The 21,117-nt window shown below is 36.3% G+C and overlaps 1 protein-coding gene across 8 annotated transcripts in view; it reads left to right on the forward strand.

Annotated features, from left to right (window-relative positions):
• LOC143342173 (thyrotroph embryonic factor) overlaps positions 1 to 21,117 on the forward strand; it is a 145,768-nt gene that overhangs the window by 38,827 nt on the left and 85,824 nt on the right. Inside the window, exon 1 of one of the 8 annotated variants that reach the window (XM_076765828.1) lies at positions 354 to 1,829. The exons of 6 other annotated variants lie outside the window; for them this stretch is intronic. In XM_076765828.1, the coding sequence (XP_076621943.1) occupies positions 1,535 to 1,829 (295 nt within the window). In that variant the 5' untranslated portion in view covers positions 354 to 1,534. Of the gene's footprint in view, positions 1 to 353; positions 1,830 to 21,117 lie in introns of those variants that run through there. One more of the 8 variants, XM_076765838.1, reaches the window with a different exon arrangement.

Consider the following 21,117-nt stretch of genomic DNA (forward strand, 5'->3'; position numbering starts at 1 on the left):
GAAAGAAAGAGGGAGAGATATGTATGCATAGAGATCGAGGTGGAACGGAGAAAGACTAAGGTCTGGCGTAGGAAGCGCAGAAGTGATAGAATCTTGTAGATACGTTGCGCGCGCGAACACTCGAAAGAGGGGATCCCTGGACGCCGGGTGGGAGGTGGGGGCGGGTAAAAGCGGATGTTTGGCGAAGGCGAGAGAGACCGAGTGTCGCGGCGGTGGAGGGAGCCCGTACATGCGTGCAAGTATCTATGGAGGAGAAACGATGGGTGGAACGGGGGCGAGGGGGAGGGCCACCGCGATGGAGCGACAGAGAGTGAGGGAAGAGAGCGAGACGTAATCCTCGAGTGGAACGGAGTCGACGTTCGCGGCTACTCAGTGTCTTTCCGGACGCCGCAGGTTCGAGGCACGCACAGCTTTTTCCCCTCTCTTTCCCTCTCTTTTTTCCGTCTGCTTGCCTCTATTGGTGTCTCCCTCCCCCGTCTAACGAAACCCCTCGGCTCCCCTCTCCTCGTCAACCCCTTGGAGCGTCTTTCTCTCGGACTCCCCTATCCCTCCCGGCTGTTTCCCTTTCTGCCCTTCCTCGTGCTGTCTCATCTGGTCGGAACCCGGTCCCAGGACGACGTCGAGGCGCGTCATCGTCTCTCCCCCACCGTTAGGAACGCGACCAGGGAGCCAATAGGAGCACCGCTTCCGGCAACGGTGACGGCCCAATGGGCGAACACCGACGACGGATAGACGCTGACGGTCGCTGATTTTGACAGTCGACACACGACGACGGCACCGTGTTGCTCTTCTTCCGTGTGGGCGCCTCTTGGCTCTCCCTCCTGTTGCCAGGACGCATCGAACGACTCGGGATTCACCGCGGGGAGGACGCGCGCGTCCACGTCCTGTGCTACCACGGTGTGTTGTTGCTTTCGTGCGGTGCCGCTTCGCGGATCACGCAGAGGACAGGGACTCTCCGTGAACGAGTTTCGTACAGTGACAGTTCGCGTACGTGGTCGCGAGGGAGGAAGGGAGAGAGGGGAAAGGAGGAGGGTCCGGTTCGCGATCCGTCAGTCGCGCCGCGGAGGGTAGTTGGATCTCGACCACGTGGCTCTGCACCGAAACCAGAATTACTTTCAGGAACAATTCGACGGCGGCCCGCGACGTGGAACGAGTCCGTTCGGATTCATGCAAATTCTAATTCAAGGATTCTTCGCGACTCGGTGGGACCGTGTTTCGTATGTCGAAGCTACCAACGTTCTCCGTCGATCCTCTTTCGTTCTCTCCCTCTCTTTCCGGTGACTCTCGCGTCGCGCACAAGTGTCCGTCCAGTGACAACGCAAAAAGGACTGCGCGAATGACGACCGGCGCTCGAATCGGATAAAATTACGCGCAGATGCGGAGGCAAATAAACGCCGGTAACCGCTGGGCCTCGGTGGCGTAGCCTGTCGTTTACCATCTGTGACGATTACGTATTCGCGTAGAAAGACGTTCGACGAGAGGCCCGGCGATCGACGTGAGAAAAGGGACTTAAATGCGCGCGTGAAAGAAACTGATGAGCTGCGCTATGGAGTACCAGCAATTGGCACCACCGTCGGTACCAGTCACGCTGCACCCGGCGCATCATCAGCAGCAGCATCAGCAACCGGTGCAGCAGACTCCCCATCCGCACATCGTGGTCGCGCCTGCGCTCCAACAACAACCCCAACAACCACCGCCGCCCCCGTTACCGCCCACCTCGCACGGCCATCAGGTGCACGCACCACTTCCGCCTATTCACGACGACAGCACGAGCTCGCGTTGGAGTCAGTATCAGCATCTCTGGAGGCAGCACCACGTCTACGTAAATGGTAGGAATTTTTCTTCGTGACGTATCCTAAGAATAGGTCCGATGACGAGTAGAATACACTTTCGAGGAAATTGTGCGTCTTTGTAAATGGTAAGACGTTCTGAGACACGTGTTAAGAATAAGCGTCGTATTTGGATAATGGGAATGTACTTCAGAGACAGTCTTGAGTGTTTACGATGGGAAGTTTATTTTCAGACGTATGCTAAGAACGAATCTGGTAACGAGCAGAATCTACTTTCAAGGAAACGTTTGTATAAATGGTAAACCGTTTTATTTGAGACGCGTATTAAGAATAGGTGAATCAGGGTGTGCTATAGTGCAGTGTTTCTTAACCTGTGATTCAGGGACCCCAAGGAGGCCATAGGTAGATTTTTATAGGGAATTATTAACTATTAATTTTTATTAATATTGAAATTGTTATCAAACAATTTCTGTGTTTTGAAACGACGATTAGACTATTATAAATCTGTCGAGTCTTGAACCAAGTAATTACTACCGAAAGTGATACCACATGCGAGTAAAGATACCAAGATGTAGTTAAAATGAAAAATATTACATGATACGTAAATCTTTTTCTATTTAATATGAATTCTTATACTCTGATTTGAAAAACGAATTTAACTAATATTTTCGAAACATCGTTCGAAGAAAGAGATCCATGAATTTCATCCAAGTGTTGATGAGGGGTTCGTGAAAAAAAAACTTAAAAACCATTGCTATAGAGGTAATCTCGAATGTCTAGAATCGATAGGTGACTTTAGAATCTAAATATCTGCATTATTTATAGATATCTATCTAAATATCTGCATTGCTTCTAAAGCAATCTGCTTTAGAAGCAATCTCGTATCTCTGTAAACAATAGGAATTTTTCTTAAAGACGTGCGTTAAAAATAGAGTTGATCTATGCGGACGAGCAGAATCTACTTTAGTAAGATAGTTTCTTAGCAGGTATCGGTGAATCTACTTTAGAAGTAGTCGCGTGTCTCTATAAACGATAGAAAGCTTTCTTTGTCGCGTGTATTAAAGGAGTCTATCACTGAACTGTTGAATGATTAGAATCTGCTTTAAAGGCAATCCTCGAGACTCTGAAAAGGATGAGAAATTTTCTTTGAAACGAACGTTGATCTTCCATAATATTAATTATATTTAAATTCTGGGAAAAATTGTACAAGATCATTTATAAACAGACAGTGGGGCGTAAGCTGAAACCAAAATATTTAATCCTTCATGGTAGACAATTATTTTATAATATATACAGACAAGATGACAGAATATTGGATAAACCTAGAACAAACGTAGATAAAATTTGTCTATTTTATAATTATTTGGTACCAAAACATTTGGTTTATATGAGTATTATGGCCACTACGTGTAGCTTTAATATCTTATAAACGTAATAAATTATAAGGTTTAATAAACTCAGCTTTCTAACTGTACCCGTCCTGGCGTGAGAAACCATTAAAATTCAGATCAACTCAGAAATCATTAGAATTCAGATCGAAACATTAAAATTATATTTCATACAAGGTGTTCTTATCATACATTGTTCATTAATAATTATTAATCAAACGACGTAAAGGTTTTGACCACTTTGAATGTCTTCTTCGAATGTGTAAACTGTTTTAAGAAACATCTTTAATTAAGAGAAGAAATTCTGTTTCTTTAAAATGTATTAATAATTTACTCATTGCAATTGAGCAATACAGTTTGACATAATATTAAAACAAAATAAAATACGTAAATATTAGTGTGCAACGTGACATCGGAGCACGTGCTTGCTCCGCTCTTATTAATTTTGTTGCACGATTACACATTTGCCTTCGGTATTTTTAATCAGGAAAACAAGGAATGACGAACAGTCGTTCGTAAAAACAATCGCTCGTCTGCGTCGAGTCTAAGGTGCAACATTTTCGATCGAATATTACAGCAAAAGTCATACATTGAACATTTCAAAATTGAAAATTAATCTGCAACTATCTATACAATTTGTACGTCATACTATTATATAGATAATGTATTTATAAATTGATGACCCGGGGGGTTATACTGGATTACAAATAGGTATCTCTAGTCCACGTGGATGTTTAATATCTACTATAAATACAGTGATAAATAAAATTTACTTTAGAAGTAGTCTCGATGTTCTGTAAACAATAAGAATTTTTCTTTGACACGTTCGTAAAGGATAGGTGTCATTTAACAATTATTAGGTATTATCGTAAACATTTAGCGAACAAAAATAGCTAACGTATCGCTAGTGGTTTTGAATGATTGTATATTGTTTGGAACGTTTGTCCACTCGCCTGTATTGGTAGAAACTAACTCAGGCGGCATCGTGTTTGAAATAGCAAGTGCTTTTTGTATTAATGTATTAGCAGTTTGTGCGTTGACCTTTCAAACGCAAAACAGAGTTAATATGCCTTGGCATACTTTCTATTAAAAGTTGACGATAGTCTGGCGAAATTTAATTCCATTGTTCTTGAACTCTGGAATACAGTTGAACAATCGACGATGACGGAGAATCAAACGCACCGTGCATACGCATTTTCCGTAATGTTTTCAAATTTTCAATGAGATTCGGATCGGTTACTATAAAATAGAAAATTACTAAACATTCGCACGACTTTGAATACTTTCGACAGTATACTCGAGATCTCGATCGTGTTCGAAAAAGTTATTTTAGTATTTTTAATAAATTACACAAAATTTGACGCAATTTTGTTAAATTTTATTATATCTTGTATCAAGTTATACCAAGTGAGGTATATTTTCTATAGTTTATAGTAGACTGCGCTTCGTAATATCTTTATACGTATACTGGTTTATAACACTTTCTATACGGTGCAATGAACTGATTCCAGCCAATGTCTTACTTCCCCGCAACATAATTGATCCACCTCCATATTTAACAACTTGCTTCACATGTCGTTGATTAAGAGATTCGCCTTTACAAATTCATTCACGAGCTTTAATGTTTTTCATTAAATAGACATTATTTTTCTTCTTGACAACACTCTAATTGACGCTTTCAATGATCCTTTGAACAGTCCAGTTACTTATTTCTATTTTTATAACACGTTTTCATAATTAAGTAGCTATGGTTGCTGGCGTTTATTCGTTAATTATGTTGTCTTGATGCTTGGTTAAATATATCATAGAATTTTTCTTTTGTTTTGATACTTAAGGCTTTCCTTCTACTAAGGAAACATCATTTATGTTTGATACTTATATTGGACTCTTAATTAGGTTATTGAATATAATGGGGTAATCTGTAATCGTATTGTGAAAGAAAATGATTCTTTTTATTCGTTCTATTTCTGTTTCTTTTAGACATTCGTTAAAAATAAGTGTCTTCTTCGTGAAAATAATTTTTCCCATTTTGCTCTCCTTACAAAAACAGTTCATCTTTGAATACTCGATTATTTGAGAACTCTGTTGAAATCCACTTCAGACCAGAGTCGTATCTCTCTGTAAACGGTAAAAAATTTTCTTTTAGACGTGTGTTTAGAATAGATGCTGGCTAATGTTAATGATGCAACTGTGTTTTAGTAGCAGTCGCACGACGCCTGTAAATTATATGAATTTTTCTTCAAAACATGATATAAAAACAGGTGTCTTTGAGCTACACCGATGTTGAAAATCTATTTCAGAGATGAACTCGTGCTTTGATTATAGAAAGTAGAACTCCACTTATTTGAACAGGTGCAGACAACTAGATGGTTCGTACAATAAGAGTCCACCTCACTATCTATTCTACTAGTCTTCATTAGTTCGTATACCTAATAAGAGCTCGGTAACATGACCAGTAAACTAGCTATCGACTATCTCTGGTCTGCAATGATTATCAGAATCTACATCAGAGATAATCGTGTACCTTTGTAAACGATAAAAAAATTGTTTGCAACGTACTTTAAGGGGGTATTCTCAATCGAGGACATCGATAATTGGTGATTTTTAAAATAAAGAATTTTAAACAGCAAGAATTAAAAAATTTTTCTTATTAGTCATTTTTCCAAATAACGCAGTATACTTTTCACGCAATAATCTCTATTATTACTTAAGTTATCGCATGTTTCCTGCAATCTATTATTTTGAACAGCCGTTGTGGTGTCTCGAAAATAGATCGATGGACATATAATAAAAGAAAAACTGTATTTTAATGAAATCGTCGACATAACAGGTTTCGATAAAAATATGTGCAATTAATATCCATAAATCTAGTGTTAGGGATAGCTGTGTCTGATGCACGCAGATAATGAAAATCTTCTTTAGAGAAAATGTTGAGTCCATGCAAATGGAAGGAAGTCTTCTTCGAGACGCACATTAAGGATGATGGGAATTTACTATGGAGGCACTCTCGGGCCTCTGTAAATTATAGGAAGTGTCCTTTAAGATCTGCGTTAAATATAGGTATCTTTTTTCCACGTGGATGTTGAGAATATACCTTAGAGACAGTCTCGTTTCTTTGTAAACGATAGGCAACTTTCTTTACAATAAACTATACGTGTGTTTGATTAATGTAGATGATATAAATCCATTTTAGAAACAGTCTAGTAAATTGTAAGAAGTTTCAAAAGCAGTCAGCCCACCACAACTTAGTTCAAACTATATTTATAGCAAAAGAAAAACTGAATGAACGAAATAAATGAATAAAATTTAAGTTACAAACATTTCTAAATTTTTTTGAGAAAGAGACCTCTTTAATTTTTAAATGTAATATCTCTAAATAGCCTGAAAGTTGCTAACTGCTCGTATCAAACAAAAATCTCAGAGTGCAAAGGGTTAAACACAGGTTCTAAAAGTGTGTATTTTTCGATCCTTGCTTTTTAGCATCGAGGAAACGAACGTTTTTGTTTTGCAGATATACACATTGTAAAAGAGTTTATTGTTTGAATCTATGTAGCATTAAGAAAATGAGCTACTTGTTTTAATTTCTGCACTTTAGTCTGTATTAAAAATAGATGTCTATTTGTCGAATTATAATCAATAATCATTTAGAATTGTGATAATATCGTAGATTTATAAATAATAGAGATGTTTGTTTACCATCTGAAGTTGTGACAGTTTCAATTTAACCCCATACGTCGATTTTAGACACGAAATTTTCAGTTCTAATAGATAATAATAATAATGACACTAAACAAACCTATAGAAATAAACGATAACAATAAACAAAGAATCTAATCAGTGTCTTCGTACTCAAATTCGTTTGGTTAGAATGCCCGCCGTTTGAGGGTGAAACTGACTATGATTCGAAGAATTTTTTAGTATTGAGAAAGAGAACTTTTTATGTTCATGCCTTAAGGGTTTAATGTTTTAATTTATGTTAAGAACAGATGTCTATTTTTTTTATATTGACGATGATGTCTTACTTTGAAGGTAACGTTGCAACCAAGGATAGCAATTTTCCTTTTCAGATATAAGTTAAGAATAGGTCTGTCCTCTAATATGCATTGATGATGATCATTTACTTCGGAAACAGCATCTTGTTCACATATGTACGTAACAGGTATTTGTCTGACATCTGCGGTTAGTCGTGATAGAAACCAGTTTCTAGAGTAATCTGTTTCTTTCAATCTGTAGTCTAACGTAAATTGACGATACTCTATGGCGTAAAGAATAAACAGCGTTTAGTTTTAATTGTCACAAGCCTAGTTTTCTACTTTTTGTATTCTCTGATCCATGTCTTCGACGAGGATCTATTTTTCAGCTTGCACCTGATCGAAAATTTTGTTTCTCAACTGCAATTCTGATGTTTCAACTTTGTATAAAGCATTGTATTCTTTAGATCTAGATTCTATTATAGACTAAAGATATTTTTTAGTATTTTTTATATTTAAAGAAGATTTATTGAAAATATACTAACAATACAAAATAAATTGATATTTACGAATATATCAAAATTCAATTTTTTAATTCTTATTGTACTACATATAAATTTATCATGTGAAATACTCATTGGATGCAAAAATATTAGTATAATAATGATATAATACAGTAATTAATATTGAACTTAGCAGGCACGAAGTATGATTTTGACTAAAATTGAGGTTTAAAGGTCACCATATTGTTTTTATTAAATGTACCTGCACACTTTCTTTATTCGTGTAACGAAGATATAATAGGTTAATTAATAATAAATTTAACAGTCGCGAAGTACGATAAATCCGCGCCATTAGGCATGGAACTTTGTTTCTCGAAAATGACCAGGAAAATTGGCGGGAAAGCGAGAGAAGGATGAGATCTCGCGTTGAAACGAGTGAGCAGTCGCGAAATAGAAACGCCCACCTGTTGCTTACATCAGGCTGCCTACATTTTATTCACAACTATATCGCATCGTGATCTAACGATCGACTTAGATCATACTCCGCTTGGGACTTTCTCCGTGACTTTTTCCTTTCGACTTCTTTCCACCGTGGATTATTATCTCATTGAATTATTATTTTACTAGAAACGTATTAAACGTTTCGCCTACTACTTCTATTAAAACAATGAAATCAAAATATTACACAAAATTTATCGTGCTTTCAAATAACGAATAGAAATTTTTAATTCATTTACAGTCGGAGACAAAAGTAAGTGGTCAGATAGTGGAAATAGTTGTCGATGAAAGTTAATCAAAATAGTACTATTGTTACAAAAATAACGAAAGTGCAAGCAAACAAAATAAAAGAACATTTAATTTCGTGTGGTTTCGACTATCCTTGAAACAAAAATGGCATGAGCTTATGGGGCAACTCGATAGAACGTAAAAGAGGATATCGAACCTTTCAAGTGTGGTGTATCTATTCGCATGTAAATAATATAAATTTAATCGTTGAATAAAATCGTGCAAAAATAATATTAGAAAAAACGATAAAACTTTCGGATCGCCAAAGTGAGTTGTTTAGACTTGTTGGGGCAATTAGAGCGACGAGAATAGAAAATAGTTGAGAACTCCTGGGTTAAAACTTAATTGATGGTGCCTGTGTCTACGTATGTATTAGTAACTGTCAAATGACGCGAACTATAGCTCATATTAGAGTGAGTCGTCCGTAAGTGTCGCAAAAATCTGTTCCACGACTGTCGCGTAGTTATCCCTACCATTTCTTGAAACCTTGGCGTTATCTGCGACACGCGATAGTCGATGCCTGGTTACCAATGAGTTACCGAAGTAGAAAAGTAAAAGTTTTATGTCATTCACACTCACAGTTCCCTACTGACCGTTTTTCAGCTGATTTCACTATTTCGCACTTTCTTCCGTAACGTAAACATACAGTGAGTGTTAGTCGAAATCGTATACCTTAACACGTGGAAGAATTTTGCTTATGAATTACTTTTCCTATGTTGTGCAGGATAAAGCAATCTATACACGAATTTATTTATCTAGCATAGAATAATTACTAAATTAACACTCCATTTGTGATAGAAAATGCAAACACATTTAAAAGTAACAATTCAGTAAACTTTCTTTTATTTACAAATTGACAGTCTTTTGTTCTTTAGTTGAAAATCAAGTGAAAGCAAATTAAACGAAAAGAGTTGCAAATGTAGAGTTGCTGAACTTGATTGGAGCAGGATAGAATATTATATAATTAAACGATACAACGAATGTAATCATGTATCAAACAAATTAAAAACAAGATCTAACACTATTATTGTGGATTATTAAAATTATCAAAAGCAGTCCACGGATTAGTGCATCAAAGTGGAAAAATTGATTCTACGGTTAAATTAGAAAAAATTTCAACGTAATATCTGATAACAATGTGATATGATGAACACAAATTGTCACCCAATGAGCATAATAACAGTACTTGATAAGCCATCGAGAGCTTTTCGTGGGGAAAAATAGGTGATTTCTCTATCATCATCTAAAAGAAATGTTTCCATACCTTTCATATTTATTTACCCAAGAAAGGAAAACGTGTAACTATGTATAAGGCAATGGAATTATTTAGAACAGAATTCTAAGCAGAATCTTGAGATCACGGAAGTAACGGATGACTAATTTTCATTGAACGAATAAGGCACCAAAAAGCTTCTTTTATTCCTTTCACGGAATTTGTGTAAGAATTTTGTCTATCCCTGGCGATCAGTAACTTCTCAATTAGCAACGCTTGGGTACTTTTTTTTTTTTATAATTCTATCGTCGATTTTTCTAATCTACGCGACATCGTAAAAAAATTGTACGGACGTTGGTCAATATTTTGATTCCTACGAAGCTCTAGTATTATTTATGCCTTTATTTATTCCACGTCGAGCTGGCCCGCGTTCTCTGTCGCAGAATGTTATTTATTGCCCGCAGTCCGAGTTAACGGGTTTGAACATGGAGCGTGAATGAATCATACGCGTCCGTATGCGAACGTGTGAATTCACCTATGCACCTATCCTACTTGCGACGGAATCGACTCAAGGCTATTAACATTTGCATCCTCCCACGTCTTCCACTCGGTATCTCTCTCTTTCTCCTTTCAGACCATGTCTTCGCGATCCCGATTGTTCTTTTACTCTTTTGTTGAAAAGAGAAACGACTGACGGAAAAATACATACGTTCTTCGCGAACCGCGAAAAGAAGAAGCAGAATAGCAGTTAAGAACGAAGAATGTTAACCGTTTGAGTATGTAGCGTCTTTGAAGAGTAGATCAGGCAGTATCGAAATTATCGATGTGAAAATAACAAAATCCTCGGTAATATGCGCATGGTATGTTAGAAAGGTTTGTTTAATTTCTCGCTAAAAGAACGTTTGATAGGACAATTATTCTTTTTCGTGATATTGGTGCACTTATCCCTGATAACCGTGTCGATTGTCAATCATATCGGTTTTATAGGTGAAGTATCAGTGAACCAAATAACTCGGTGATTTTTCTGCATTGCAATTTATATTAAATTTTGTGTAAAATGTAAAACAATGTCCTCTAACTTTATGGAATTGTTAGGGAAGGTTTTTAACGATTATTATATGTATAAACAAGTGAACGAGAATGAACCAGTAAGTCAACTATAAATGTCAGAATTGGGAAATCAGTGACAGATTTAAATGTGAAGAAAGTGATTAGTTAACGAATCATTACCGAGGAAGTTGCTGACGAAATTGAAATCTTCTACAGTTCCTATTTTCTATTCCCAAGAATAATGGAAACCATGAAAGGGTAACGGTTGTGGAAAAAGTAAAACAAAAATTACAAAGCGAATGACAAAAATGTTTTTTAAATTGGAAGAAGCGTTGAGCATATAACATCAAACGGGGATTATTTTTAAAAAAACAATATAAATTTGAACGAGTAAATAAAATTTTTATTCAAATAAACCAGAACTGCAAACTGTACGCAACAGAAAGGAAGAAAGTGCTAAAAGAATTTAATTTATTTACTTCCATAAATAGTTTATCTACTGAACGAATAAAAGCGAATCCGTTGGTGGTCCGAGCAATGGAAAAAGATAAACATCGAGGTCGATAATTGCATATAACTAAACTTCTCGAAATGGAAAAATTTTAAATACATTTCTCGAATCGTTTGAAGCACAAATTAATTTTCTCATCCCCGATATTCGATTTCAGTATCAAGTTATGGTAGTTACGAGATCGGTTCGTAAGGTATTTGGTATTTGGTTCGATGCTGTAAATTTTTCAAGAGGCTAGAGACTTCTGAGCACGCGATGCTTCATCATATTTCGAGGCCTATTAAACGCGAGCGAGAGAGACGCGTGCTGCTTCCCGCAGTACATAGTTAGCGCGTTAAAAATAACAGAGGACTGAATGCTCTCTTAGCCTGTCATTGCCAATTGCATGAACGTCATTTTCGCAACGGCTTTCACGCGGTTGGACTTTCCTAAATTCCCAGATTCTTGCCCCCTAATTCGTGGAAACTTGGCGAAATTTTCGAAAGGTCCCCGTACGGTCGCGTAATTTAAAATATTAAACATGAAAATATTGGAATTAACGCTGGAAGGACCGAACGGAACAAAATGATCCATTGGTAACTTTGCAAATGCATATTTTCGATACTAATAATTATTATGGTCTGTAACCAAGTTTGCATGCCAAAAATTCACTTTATTTATCGACTTTCTAATGTACTGGGCAGTTTTTAATAGAATAATTTGTGGAATTTTCACTTTTGTACATTGGATACCAAATGCTTTGTGTCTGATTCATATTTCGTCAGATTTAATAGTACATATACTAAATTAGCGTAACTATACGAAACTTGTGTAATAATAAAATAAAAATAGTTCCAGTAAACATTATTCAGTTTGATAAGAGCTATCTAAATAACATAAGAAAATTATACCGCCTTCTATTTAGAATAATTTTAGGGGAACCACTTTTTTCTTGTAACAGTCGTTCCAAAAAAATTAGCTACCTGAATCGTTAAATTTTAGGGGGGAAAATAATGTGAATATCTTCATTGATTTCTGAGATAACAATTTGTAACACTTTCTTTAAACTATACGGTTTACTATTATATGTCTCGAACACTACAAATTCCTCTGTAGACTTTTGGTACGAATCTCATAGAGCAGAAATTCTGAAAGTAAAGTACGTCCTACCTATTATTCTCGAGCCCCTAATTAGTGGTACGAACTCGGTGGATGGAATATATAATTACTTTCTTCGATTTTGAACGCATTTATCTTTGAAATTTCGTCGAACAATTTTACTTGTTGCATATACATATATTAGGCTGGGAGAAAAGAAATTCATTATTTTTCACTTAGATGGCTGTAGTGATATATATCTCGTAAAGTATTGAACAAATTGAGACTTGTGGTATTTTACAGTTTTTTTGTTGGTCGATTCGATTGTGAGTTACATGGTGTAAAAGATGGAAGTTAACAAAGAAAAAATTCGGTATATTTTACAATTTTGCTTTGATGTGAATGGTGTTTATGGCCCCGACACTGTCACATCCAATATTGAAAATTTCGATAAAATCATGGAAATAATCGAAGTAGACCGACGTGTCAGCAGTCGTAGCACCGTTCAGGAGCTAAAGATCGACCACAAAACAGTTTTAAACCGTTTGCATAAAGCTGGATTCAAAAGGCTCGATGTTTGGGTGCCACACGAATCGATGGCAAACCAATGGCAACAAATTATAAAACAAAACGGTACATATTTCGCCCAAGTCGGGCAATCCGAACCATGTTAAATAAAGTCTTGAAATAAACGTGAAAATAATGGATTTCTTTTTCCCCCATCTAATATTTTAATCTCATACTAGAATTATAAAATTTATAATAAAGTAGTAACTTAAAATGACTTCGGGAAATTGTAATTTGTACCTTAATTTGCATTTTCCAAAACGGACGAGCAAAACGTCCAGTGAATTATGGACAGTAGTGCAACTATAGGGTCGCGGACCATAGGATAAGAAACGCTAGTATAGAGGATCGAAACCAGTTGCTTCTTACTTCTTAAATTTCAAATAACGTTTGCTGGACTGTCGTCCCGCGACTCCGGAGAGTAAGAACGTTCATCGATCCTCGTTCCTCGTCGTTTAGCTAGTCGCTTAGCGCGACAGAGGCTCGAACGTCGCTCTTCTAAACGCTGAGCGACCTCGTGAGCTCGTTGCAACTGTGCTCGGGCGTGCTCGTCGAATTGTCGTCGAACACAATGGATCAAAGCACTTCGAGGGGCACAATGCTAGGGATGGGCGGACCAACCCGTCCTGCACTTTGACGTTGTCAACAATGACGAAACCGGGGATCGTGTCATTCCCCGAAATATCCACTTTTTTAATCGGAAGCCCGATGATGTTACGTAATTACTCTTTCGCGGTACTTTTCGCGCTGGAAAAATATGATTTTACACCAGAAGGACCTGGGATTCCATCAAAGCCTACGATTTTTAATAGAGATCCTCCTTTCACGTACGTTTAAATACACGTCTACGTTTCGTATTAGAGACACGTGTATCCGTGAATTATTTCATGTACATTTATGTACACATGTAGTTATTCACGTGTCCGTAATCCTGGATCCGTAAATTAATAACAATATTCTGAATATTACATAAATTAAGATAAATTTATTCATGTGGAATACTACACGTGTATATAAACATACGTGAAATAATTCACGAGTGCACGTATGTACCCAATACATATTAAAACCGCAATCTTTAGTAACAATGGGAAGAATTTTAACATACTCTCATGGAAAAATTCCTCAATTACAGCAAATTTTAACGTATTCTATCATTAATTGTTTTTAATATGTTTTCTCACATAATAGACGATATTGATACGATTTAAAATCAGATGATGCTATCACTTTTTATTAATCGAACGACTCCAGTAATAGTTTCAGTATCTTCATTGTGGAACAATAGTTCATGTTGAACTTTGATTTTGATATTGGATCGAAGTAGTTTTTAATCTAATAATATTATTATATATAATAGTATATGTAAAAAAATACATTCCTTCATTATGTTTCTTTTCGATATATTATATGATTCATGGAATATCTATATTGACTGTGTTTTGACATTTTTAGTTATATCTGATAACTTTCTACTATTTTTGTATGATTTGCAGAAATACAAACATCTTAACGTCTTCGATGTTATACCAAATACTATAAATAGTATTTATAAATTTATAAGGCATCGTTCCAAAACGATGGAACAAGTTGAAACATATAAATTCCTTTTCAAGATTTAAACAGTTAATGGTCACCGATCTAATATGCAAGTCAGAATACACGAGTAAATTTATTTCTATGTAATAAAACGACATCGAACTTCTTCATTTATATTGGCTCGAGGAACTGACCGTGAAAAGAGTTCCAACAATTTTGTTAACACTCTATACAGAGAGAAAGTGTGTTTAATAATAAATACTAGCGTTTGAAAAAATATCATTTGATTAATGATTAACGATTATGATTACCGTGTAATCGAACCAGCGATTAATAAGTGATCGGTAATCATGATTAATGACTAACACATATAATCAAAGCGTATGTTATTACTCGATCAATTCACTACTCATTAATTATGAAATGATTGTAATATATTTTGTATTACAATTGTATTGGTAATTTAAATAATGAGACGTCAACGACGATAATCAACATTGTTGTGAAAAATATATACTCATTCGCTACGGAATGGACGAATGAATCAATTATAACCTGAAAATTAATAAATTATGAAAATTACACGCAGTTGGATACATTTCCAAATAATAAATAAAAAGTTTAGATTCATTCTTAAGCTAGTCTTTGCTAGTATTTTTATTCGCTTGAATGTCGAGTTAGAAAAATCTAATTTGCAAATGAATTTACGAATGAAACTGAAACGAATCTAAAAGTTTTATTCGTTAATTGGAAATAAAATTTTAATATTCTTTTAGGGGATTGCCTTCCAAAAAATTTGACTGACACTATTTACACTCAATTTCATTTTGCTGGAACATATCTTAGAGTGGATATGTGTCAATTTAATGAAACTACTCACACTAATTACGAAGTGACTCCTCATGATATTCAATCATGGACTTCTCCATGAAATTTTATATTTAGGGGGTTAGGTAACTCTAGCGGTTTGGAAAACAAGGCAATTTTTTAAGCTACAACGAAGAAAAAGTAAACAGTCAATTATCCTGAGACTTTGCACTGTATTTAGGTATAACAAATATTGAAAAAAACCCTTGTTCCCATGCCATGTTCCCGAGCCACTTCATTTTTTGATGCCTAACTGGTGTGTAGGATTATGGTAAAATGGTTGTTGTCTACAACAAAAACCGAAATATTCCATTAACTATGATAAAAGTCCTTACCATCGACGATGAGACATTTCAATTAGTATAAAAATGAACAGTATGGCAGATATTTGAAACCTAGAATCAAATTTTATCGAAAATCGAGTTTTTATTACTAATATTTTGCAGAATTATTAGACAATTTTTTAAAAAACGGATCGTCAGTGCTTAATAAATATAATAGTAAAGATAACTGTAAATTTTCAAAGCAATTGATTAATTAAAACTGGAGTAATTCTGCACACCGTTTTGTTGAGGCTCTAAATTTTCAGCAAAAACATTGTTCCGACACTGGGACCTTCCGCATAATGATTTTAAGGCCTCAAACTATTATTTAAGCCAAAAAAACAAAATATCGAATTTTTCAAAATTTTAGTTACCTAACCCCTTAATAAATCATCGCGTTGGACAATAGAAATTTCATAGATCCTGGAAGCAGTTCGACGAAAACGTTTGTATTTTACGTTCTCGCGGTACTCGTTCCATAAATAAAGTTCTGCGACATTTCCGTGACCATCGTGATTATTGAATCACGTTTCGTACGGACGTCGGAACTCACGAAGCTCGTTGGTACGTTTTTGTTCTCTTGTCGGTAGGTATTTTTGTCTGCTCGATTCTTTGGCATATTCTTTTTTTCGAGTCTACGATGCTGGCCAATATTACAAGCTCGTTTCATTTTTAACTCGTTTACTGTTACGATTCGAGCTATTTTCTTTTGCAAAATTCCGTAAAAATGGACGAAAGAAAAAGTATCCATTCGCGGTTAACGAATGGAAATCGATGCACTCTCGATGATTGGAAATTATTCGTCTTTTACGAACACCACTGAAAAAGCTCGCGCTTCCAGGATGAAAATTGGGCTACAGCGTGCGGAAGAATGAACTTATTTGGCGTTATTTATTTCGCAATAACAAGTCTGTTGGGAAACTAACGGATCGCTTGTAACATGTTTTGATGGCAACTTCAGGTGCGAGGAAAGAGCACAGTCGAGCGCGTCGCTAGAAATTAATATCGAGAATGCCGACAGCTCTATGACGCAAAGTGGAGGCCGACCTGCGACCTCGATTCATGAAAGATATCGTTCGCGTTGCCCGATCTGAAGCTTCGCAGAATCGCAGATCGTTTTCTATGACCTGGGGACTTGTTGTTGATAAAAACCGTAATCGAATCGCTTCTGAACGATCGACCATCGAACACTCTGTTTAGCTTTAAGTTAAAGAGGAAGAAGATTATTATCTTTTACATTATTCTTTTTACAGTGAAGCATTATGGCGAATCTAGAAAAACCGATAAAGTTATAGGACGTTAAACCGAACTTCTTACGTACTCCGATCCTTAAAGCCGTCCTCCTTGAAATAGCGTTTTTCAAGGTTGGGCTGACGTAATATCTCGGGGAAGAAATGGTCAAATTCGTTTGAAATTTTACACGCGTATAAAACAAACGTCTCGCTACGAGTCGCCCACAAAGTCACAAAATTTTATATAGTAACTGAATTTTTCTTTAGAATGTTTCTTTTTTTTTAATTTAATATACAGGTTCAAAATTAATCCGAGTTCTTTGTCTCTGATGCCTTCTGCAATTACATGTAACTCCAACCATATCGGTTCGTGCTTGAAAAAAATTCGTGTGTTTTATGAAACTAAGATACGGATGTACAAAATTAACATACTGAATATTTTTCTGTGAAATGAATCTAAAAAATCTTCAAATCTTTACGACTGAGAATTTTCTGAATCTTGGGCCACGTTCCTGCGTGTTTATTTATTTATTTAACGGCTATATCGAATAAATCAACGATATACATGTCAAGTAAACATTGGTATGATAAAATAAAGAGATGCAACCGAGGTGCTGTTTCTGAACTTAACCTTATCCTAGTTTATAGATATGACATCATTCTTTTATGAGAATGGTTCTCATCAAAGACACAAAACAAACTATGTGTAATGCTTTCAGTGGTCACGGAATAACGGAAGCTGTTACTTGAATTAAAAAACGAATTCGACGTATTCCACGAGTAGAAATCGGAACAAAATTTTATACGAACAGAGGTTGAAAAATTCTTTGTTAGAAAGTTATAACGAAAAGGCAATATGCAATTTTCTAACGGTGTTCGTTTTGACTGTGTCCGTTGTTGTTGCTCAATATATCCCAAAAATCATGCAACTTTTCAATTAACAAAAGAGAATTCAGCAGATCTGTCGCTGCAGCGCAGAAATATACAATGTGGATAGATGATATTTTGGACGTTCCGATCAGAGAACGTGAAAATATGTTTGCGAACGTTTATTTCTGCTCTCGCTGAAATTAGATTAGATTTTTCTCTGGCTCTCTGTTTCGTGACCTAGATTCATTCCCCTGATCGGTATTTTGACCCCTGTTAATGCATGGTGTCCCATAAACTTCGAAGGATCAAGGATCGTCAAGGAATAATTTACAAACGTCCATTTTATGACTTTTCATAACATAATTGTCATATATGTATATCAGTATTGCATATGTCTCAAAACCTTAGTCTCTCATATTTCTACCATATCTCATAATCTTACCTTTTCTATCGTACAGAAAAAAATCATATCGAATGACATTCGGTGAATAATGAAAAACGGTTTTAGAAATTAACATTTATGATTTAAATCGTTCGTTTTGAAAAAGTGATTAAATCTTACGATGCTGTAGGCGAAAATTATAAAAATTCTTGCGTGTATGCTGTAGGGGTTGTCGAACGTCAAACAATTTTTATAATTAGACAAATGTTTCGAATTTCACCCTTTTTAAAAGCTTTAATTTAGTTCCTGTTGCGATAGTTTTGCACGAATTGAAATTTGACTTTTCAGTAATATTCAAACGGTGCAATAAATTTGTCAGTACTGTATAAAAATAACTAAACACACTGTCTTTGTTTTTTAAACTGTCATTCGGGTGTACAAACGTCTTGTAACTCGTACTTGTATTTTGGTATTTGTTGGAAATACTATAAAAAAAAAACAATAGAAAACCTGAAACGACCAATGTAAAATAAACGTTATTGTGCCTGTGGAAGTATAAAGAATTCATCCAGATTCATTATATGTTTAAAACAACGGTCGGCGTCCTAACAACCGTCAAAGCGAGGCATGATCGCTAGTGAACGCTGTCGTTATGCGAATGTCGCTCTGCAGATCTCAGAGAATAAAGATCGTTCTTAAAATACGGTGTTTTCATTAAATATCCCATAATATCCAATAGTATTGATAATGTCCAGCAAATAAATCTGGCAATTTGAGCATTGTAAAAAAATGTAGCAAACTCTTTATTTTATATAAATTAACGAAAACGAATAGTGTTGGAAATTCCAACATTTATTAACGGACCTCATTTAGTGAATATTAGTTAAATTACTTAATTATCAATTTAGCGTACACCTTATTTAGTTAAATAGCAGTTTAAATTACTTAATCAACAATTTGGCAACCTTTTAGGTGGAGGATTATTTAAAGTATTTTTAAATTTAATTAATGTTATGCCTTAGTTCACGTTTTTAAACGTGAATTGGAGGATATATTCGAATAATTTTGTGATCGAGATACAGTAAAACCTCAATTTAGTGGACTAATTAGGGGAGCAGGGGTTCGTTATATGGCGACACTTCCTGTATTCGTCCACCATCTCGGGTTTCTATTATATGTACATTCCTCGACTGACTTCCTAATATCTCAGTCTAAAGCAGGGCCAGCTAGGAAGCCTTATTGATGAGTCCACTAGCAGGCCCGGACGAAACGCACCCCCTTCTTTCCTTTTCCGTCCTCCTACGAGATTCTCACGAGTTTTCCACACCGCAGCGAAGCAGCGCCATCAGTATCTTATGGTACAATGCAAATTGCCGTACCATAAAGCCGTAAAAGAACCATCTTTCTGGACCATACCTGCCCCTTGGGACCGCGGACACCTACCTATGCACCACTCTCAGTGGGATTTCGAATGTTTGAGGACTAGCCCACGAGAGATGAGCAGGGGTTTGATTGACGACACCGAATCTCCACCATATTTTGGAATATGTATAAAATCACGGGGCATGAGATTTTAGAATTAGAACACTATCAGAACACGATAAGAACAAGTAAGAACATTAAAATTTAAACTGTTAACACATGTACATATTGTAAATAGTATTGGATTTCTATTTACTAAATAAAACGGCTCCACGAACATAGTGGGAGCCTACAAATAGCAATCGATCGGATCGTTCGCTTGGACGGTTCACTTTTCAGAGCAACCGAGTCCCCAGCGTGTCGCAGCGAGTTAACATTTCCCGAAGACCGTGGCACATTGACCGTCACCCGACCTTCTCGAAGGCCGCGCTTTAATCCCCCGGCCTAAACGAAGCCGTAAGAAATCACTCTATCTCCCGACCATACTCCCATCTACTCGCGTTACGTGCTTTCGTTTGAGGTGCACGTGTTCATTCGCGAGACTATAACGAACGAAAGGCTCGGCGCATACGCGTCGGTTTCAACGCGGCATTAAAGCTTTGCGTTTCAGGGTCACGCTTTCGCTCGCGCGAACCTAGGCCGAATTTTAAACGAGATCGTCTTATGGCAAGCTGAACGCTTCTGTCCTTTCTTTTTCACTTTCCCGGCCGTATGCTTATTTATTTATTTAAACGGGACGGAAATTTCTTCGGTACGCGACACAGAACGAATAAATGAAGACATGGACAAAATTAACTGGATAAACACAACGAACAACAAAATGTGAATTTAATTTGACGAATAATCCAGATACGTAGACTCAAACTGCGCGACGCGCCATATACTTAAGAACATTTAATCAAATTGCATATTTTTGAATGGGAGATTCTAGAGGCCAAAATAAGACGATAATCAAGATTACCAATTTGTTGATTGAGGCTTCGTTAAAAAGTTATTAACGTTTAAAGCTCCACACCGACCGGAAGGTTTTTCGACGAAAAGAAAACTTTTCAAATCGTTCTAAAAAAATTATTTTCAGTTACGGGGGTCAATTACAATCATTTTTAATCAATACACATACCCCCGAAATCCTACGCATTTTCGAGAAAAAAATTCAGGAAGGTGGACAAGTTTTATTAATATTTTTTAAGAATAATTTTGTTAATAACTTTTTAACGAAGCCTGAATCAGCAAATTGGTATTCTTGATTTTCGTCTACAAAGTAAGAATTTATATAAACTTGCAATTAAGAATATTTTTTAAAATCGTCAGTTTCTGATCAAAATATATTAATTAAAACATGGAAACAGGACGTGAGACGCGAAACGGTGACAAATTGTACGCATCGCTCGTAATCCACGCTATTCGGTTATTCGTATTTCCTGTTATATTCAGTGTACCGGATTATCGGACTCTACCGTATAACGATCATGATTGTGTGCGACCAATGGCGATCGCGCATGTTCGTACGCGTGTACTTTTGTGTCGGTACACGTGCGTCCTGACAGAACGCAACCAACAATTATTGCACATAGAAGAAAGAGAGGGGATAACGCGACAAGCATATAGCTTGATTTATTCCTAGTT

This window comes from Colletes latitarsis, chromosome 1 (assembly GCF_051014445.1).
Source record: "Colletes latitarsis isolate SP2378_abdomen chromosome 1, iyColLati1, whole genome shotgun sequence".
Lineage (NCBI taxonomy): Eukaryota > Metazoa > Arthropoda > Insecta > Hymenoptera > Colletidae > Colletes > Colletes latitarsis.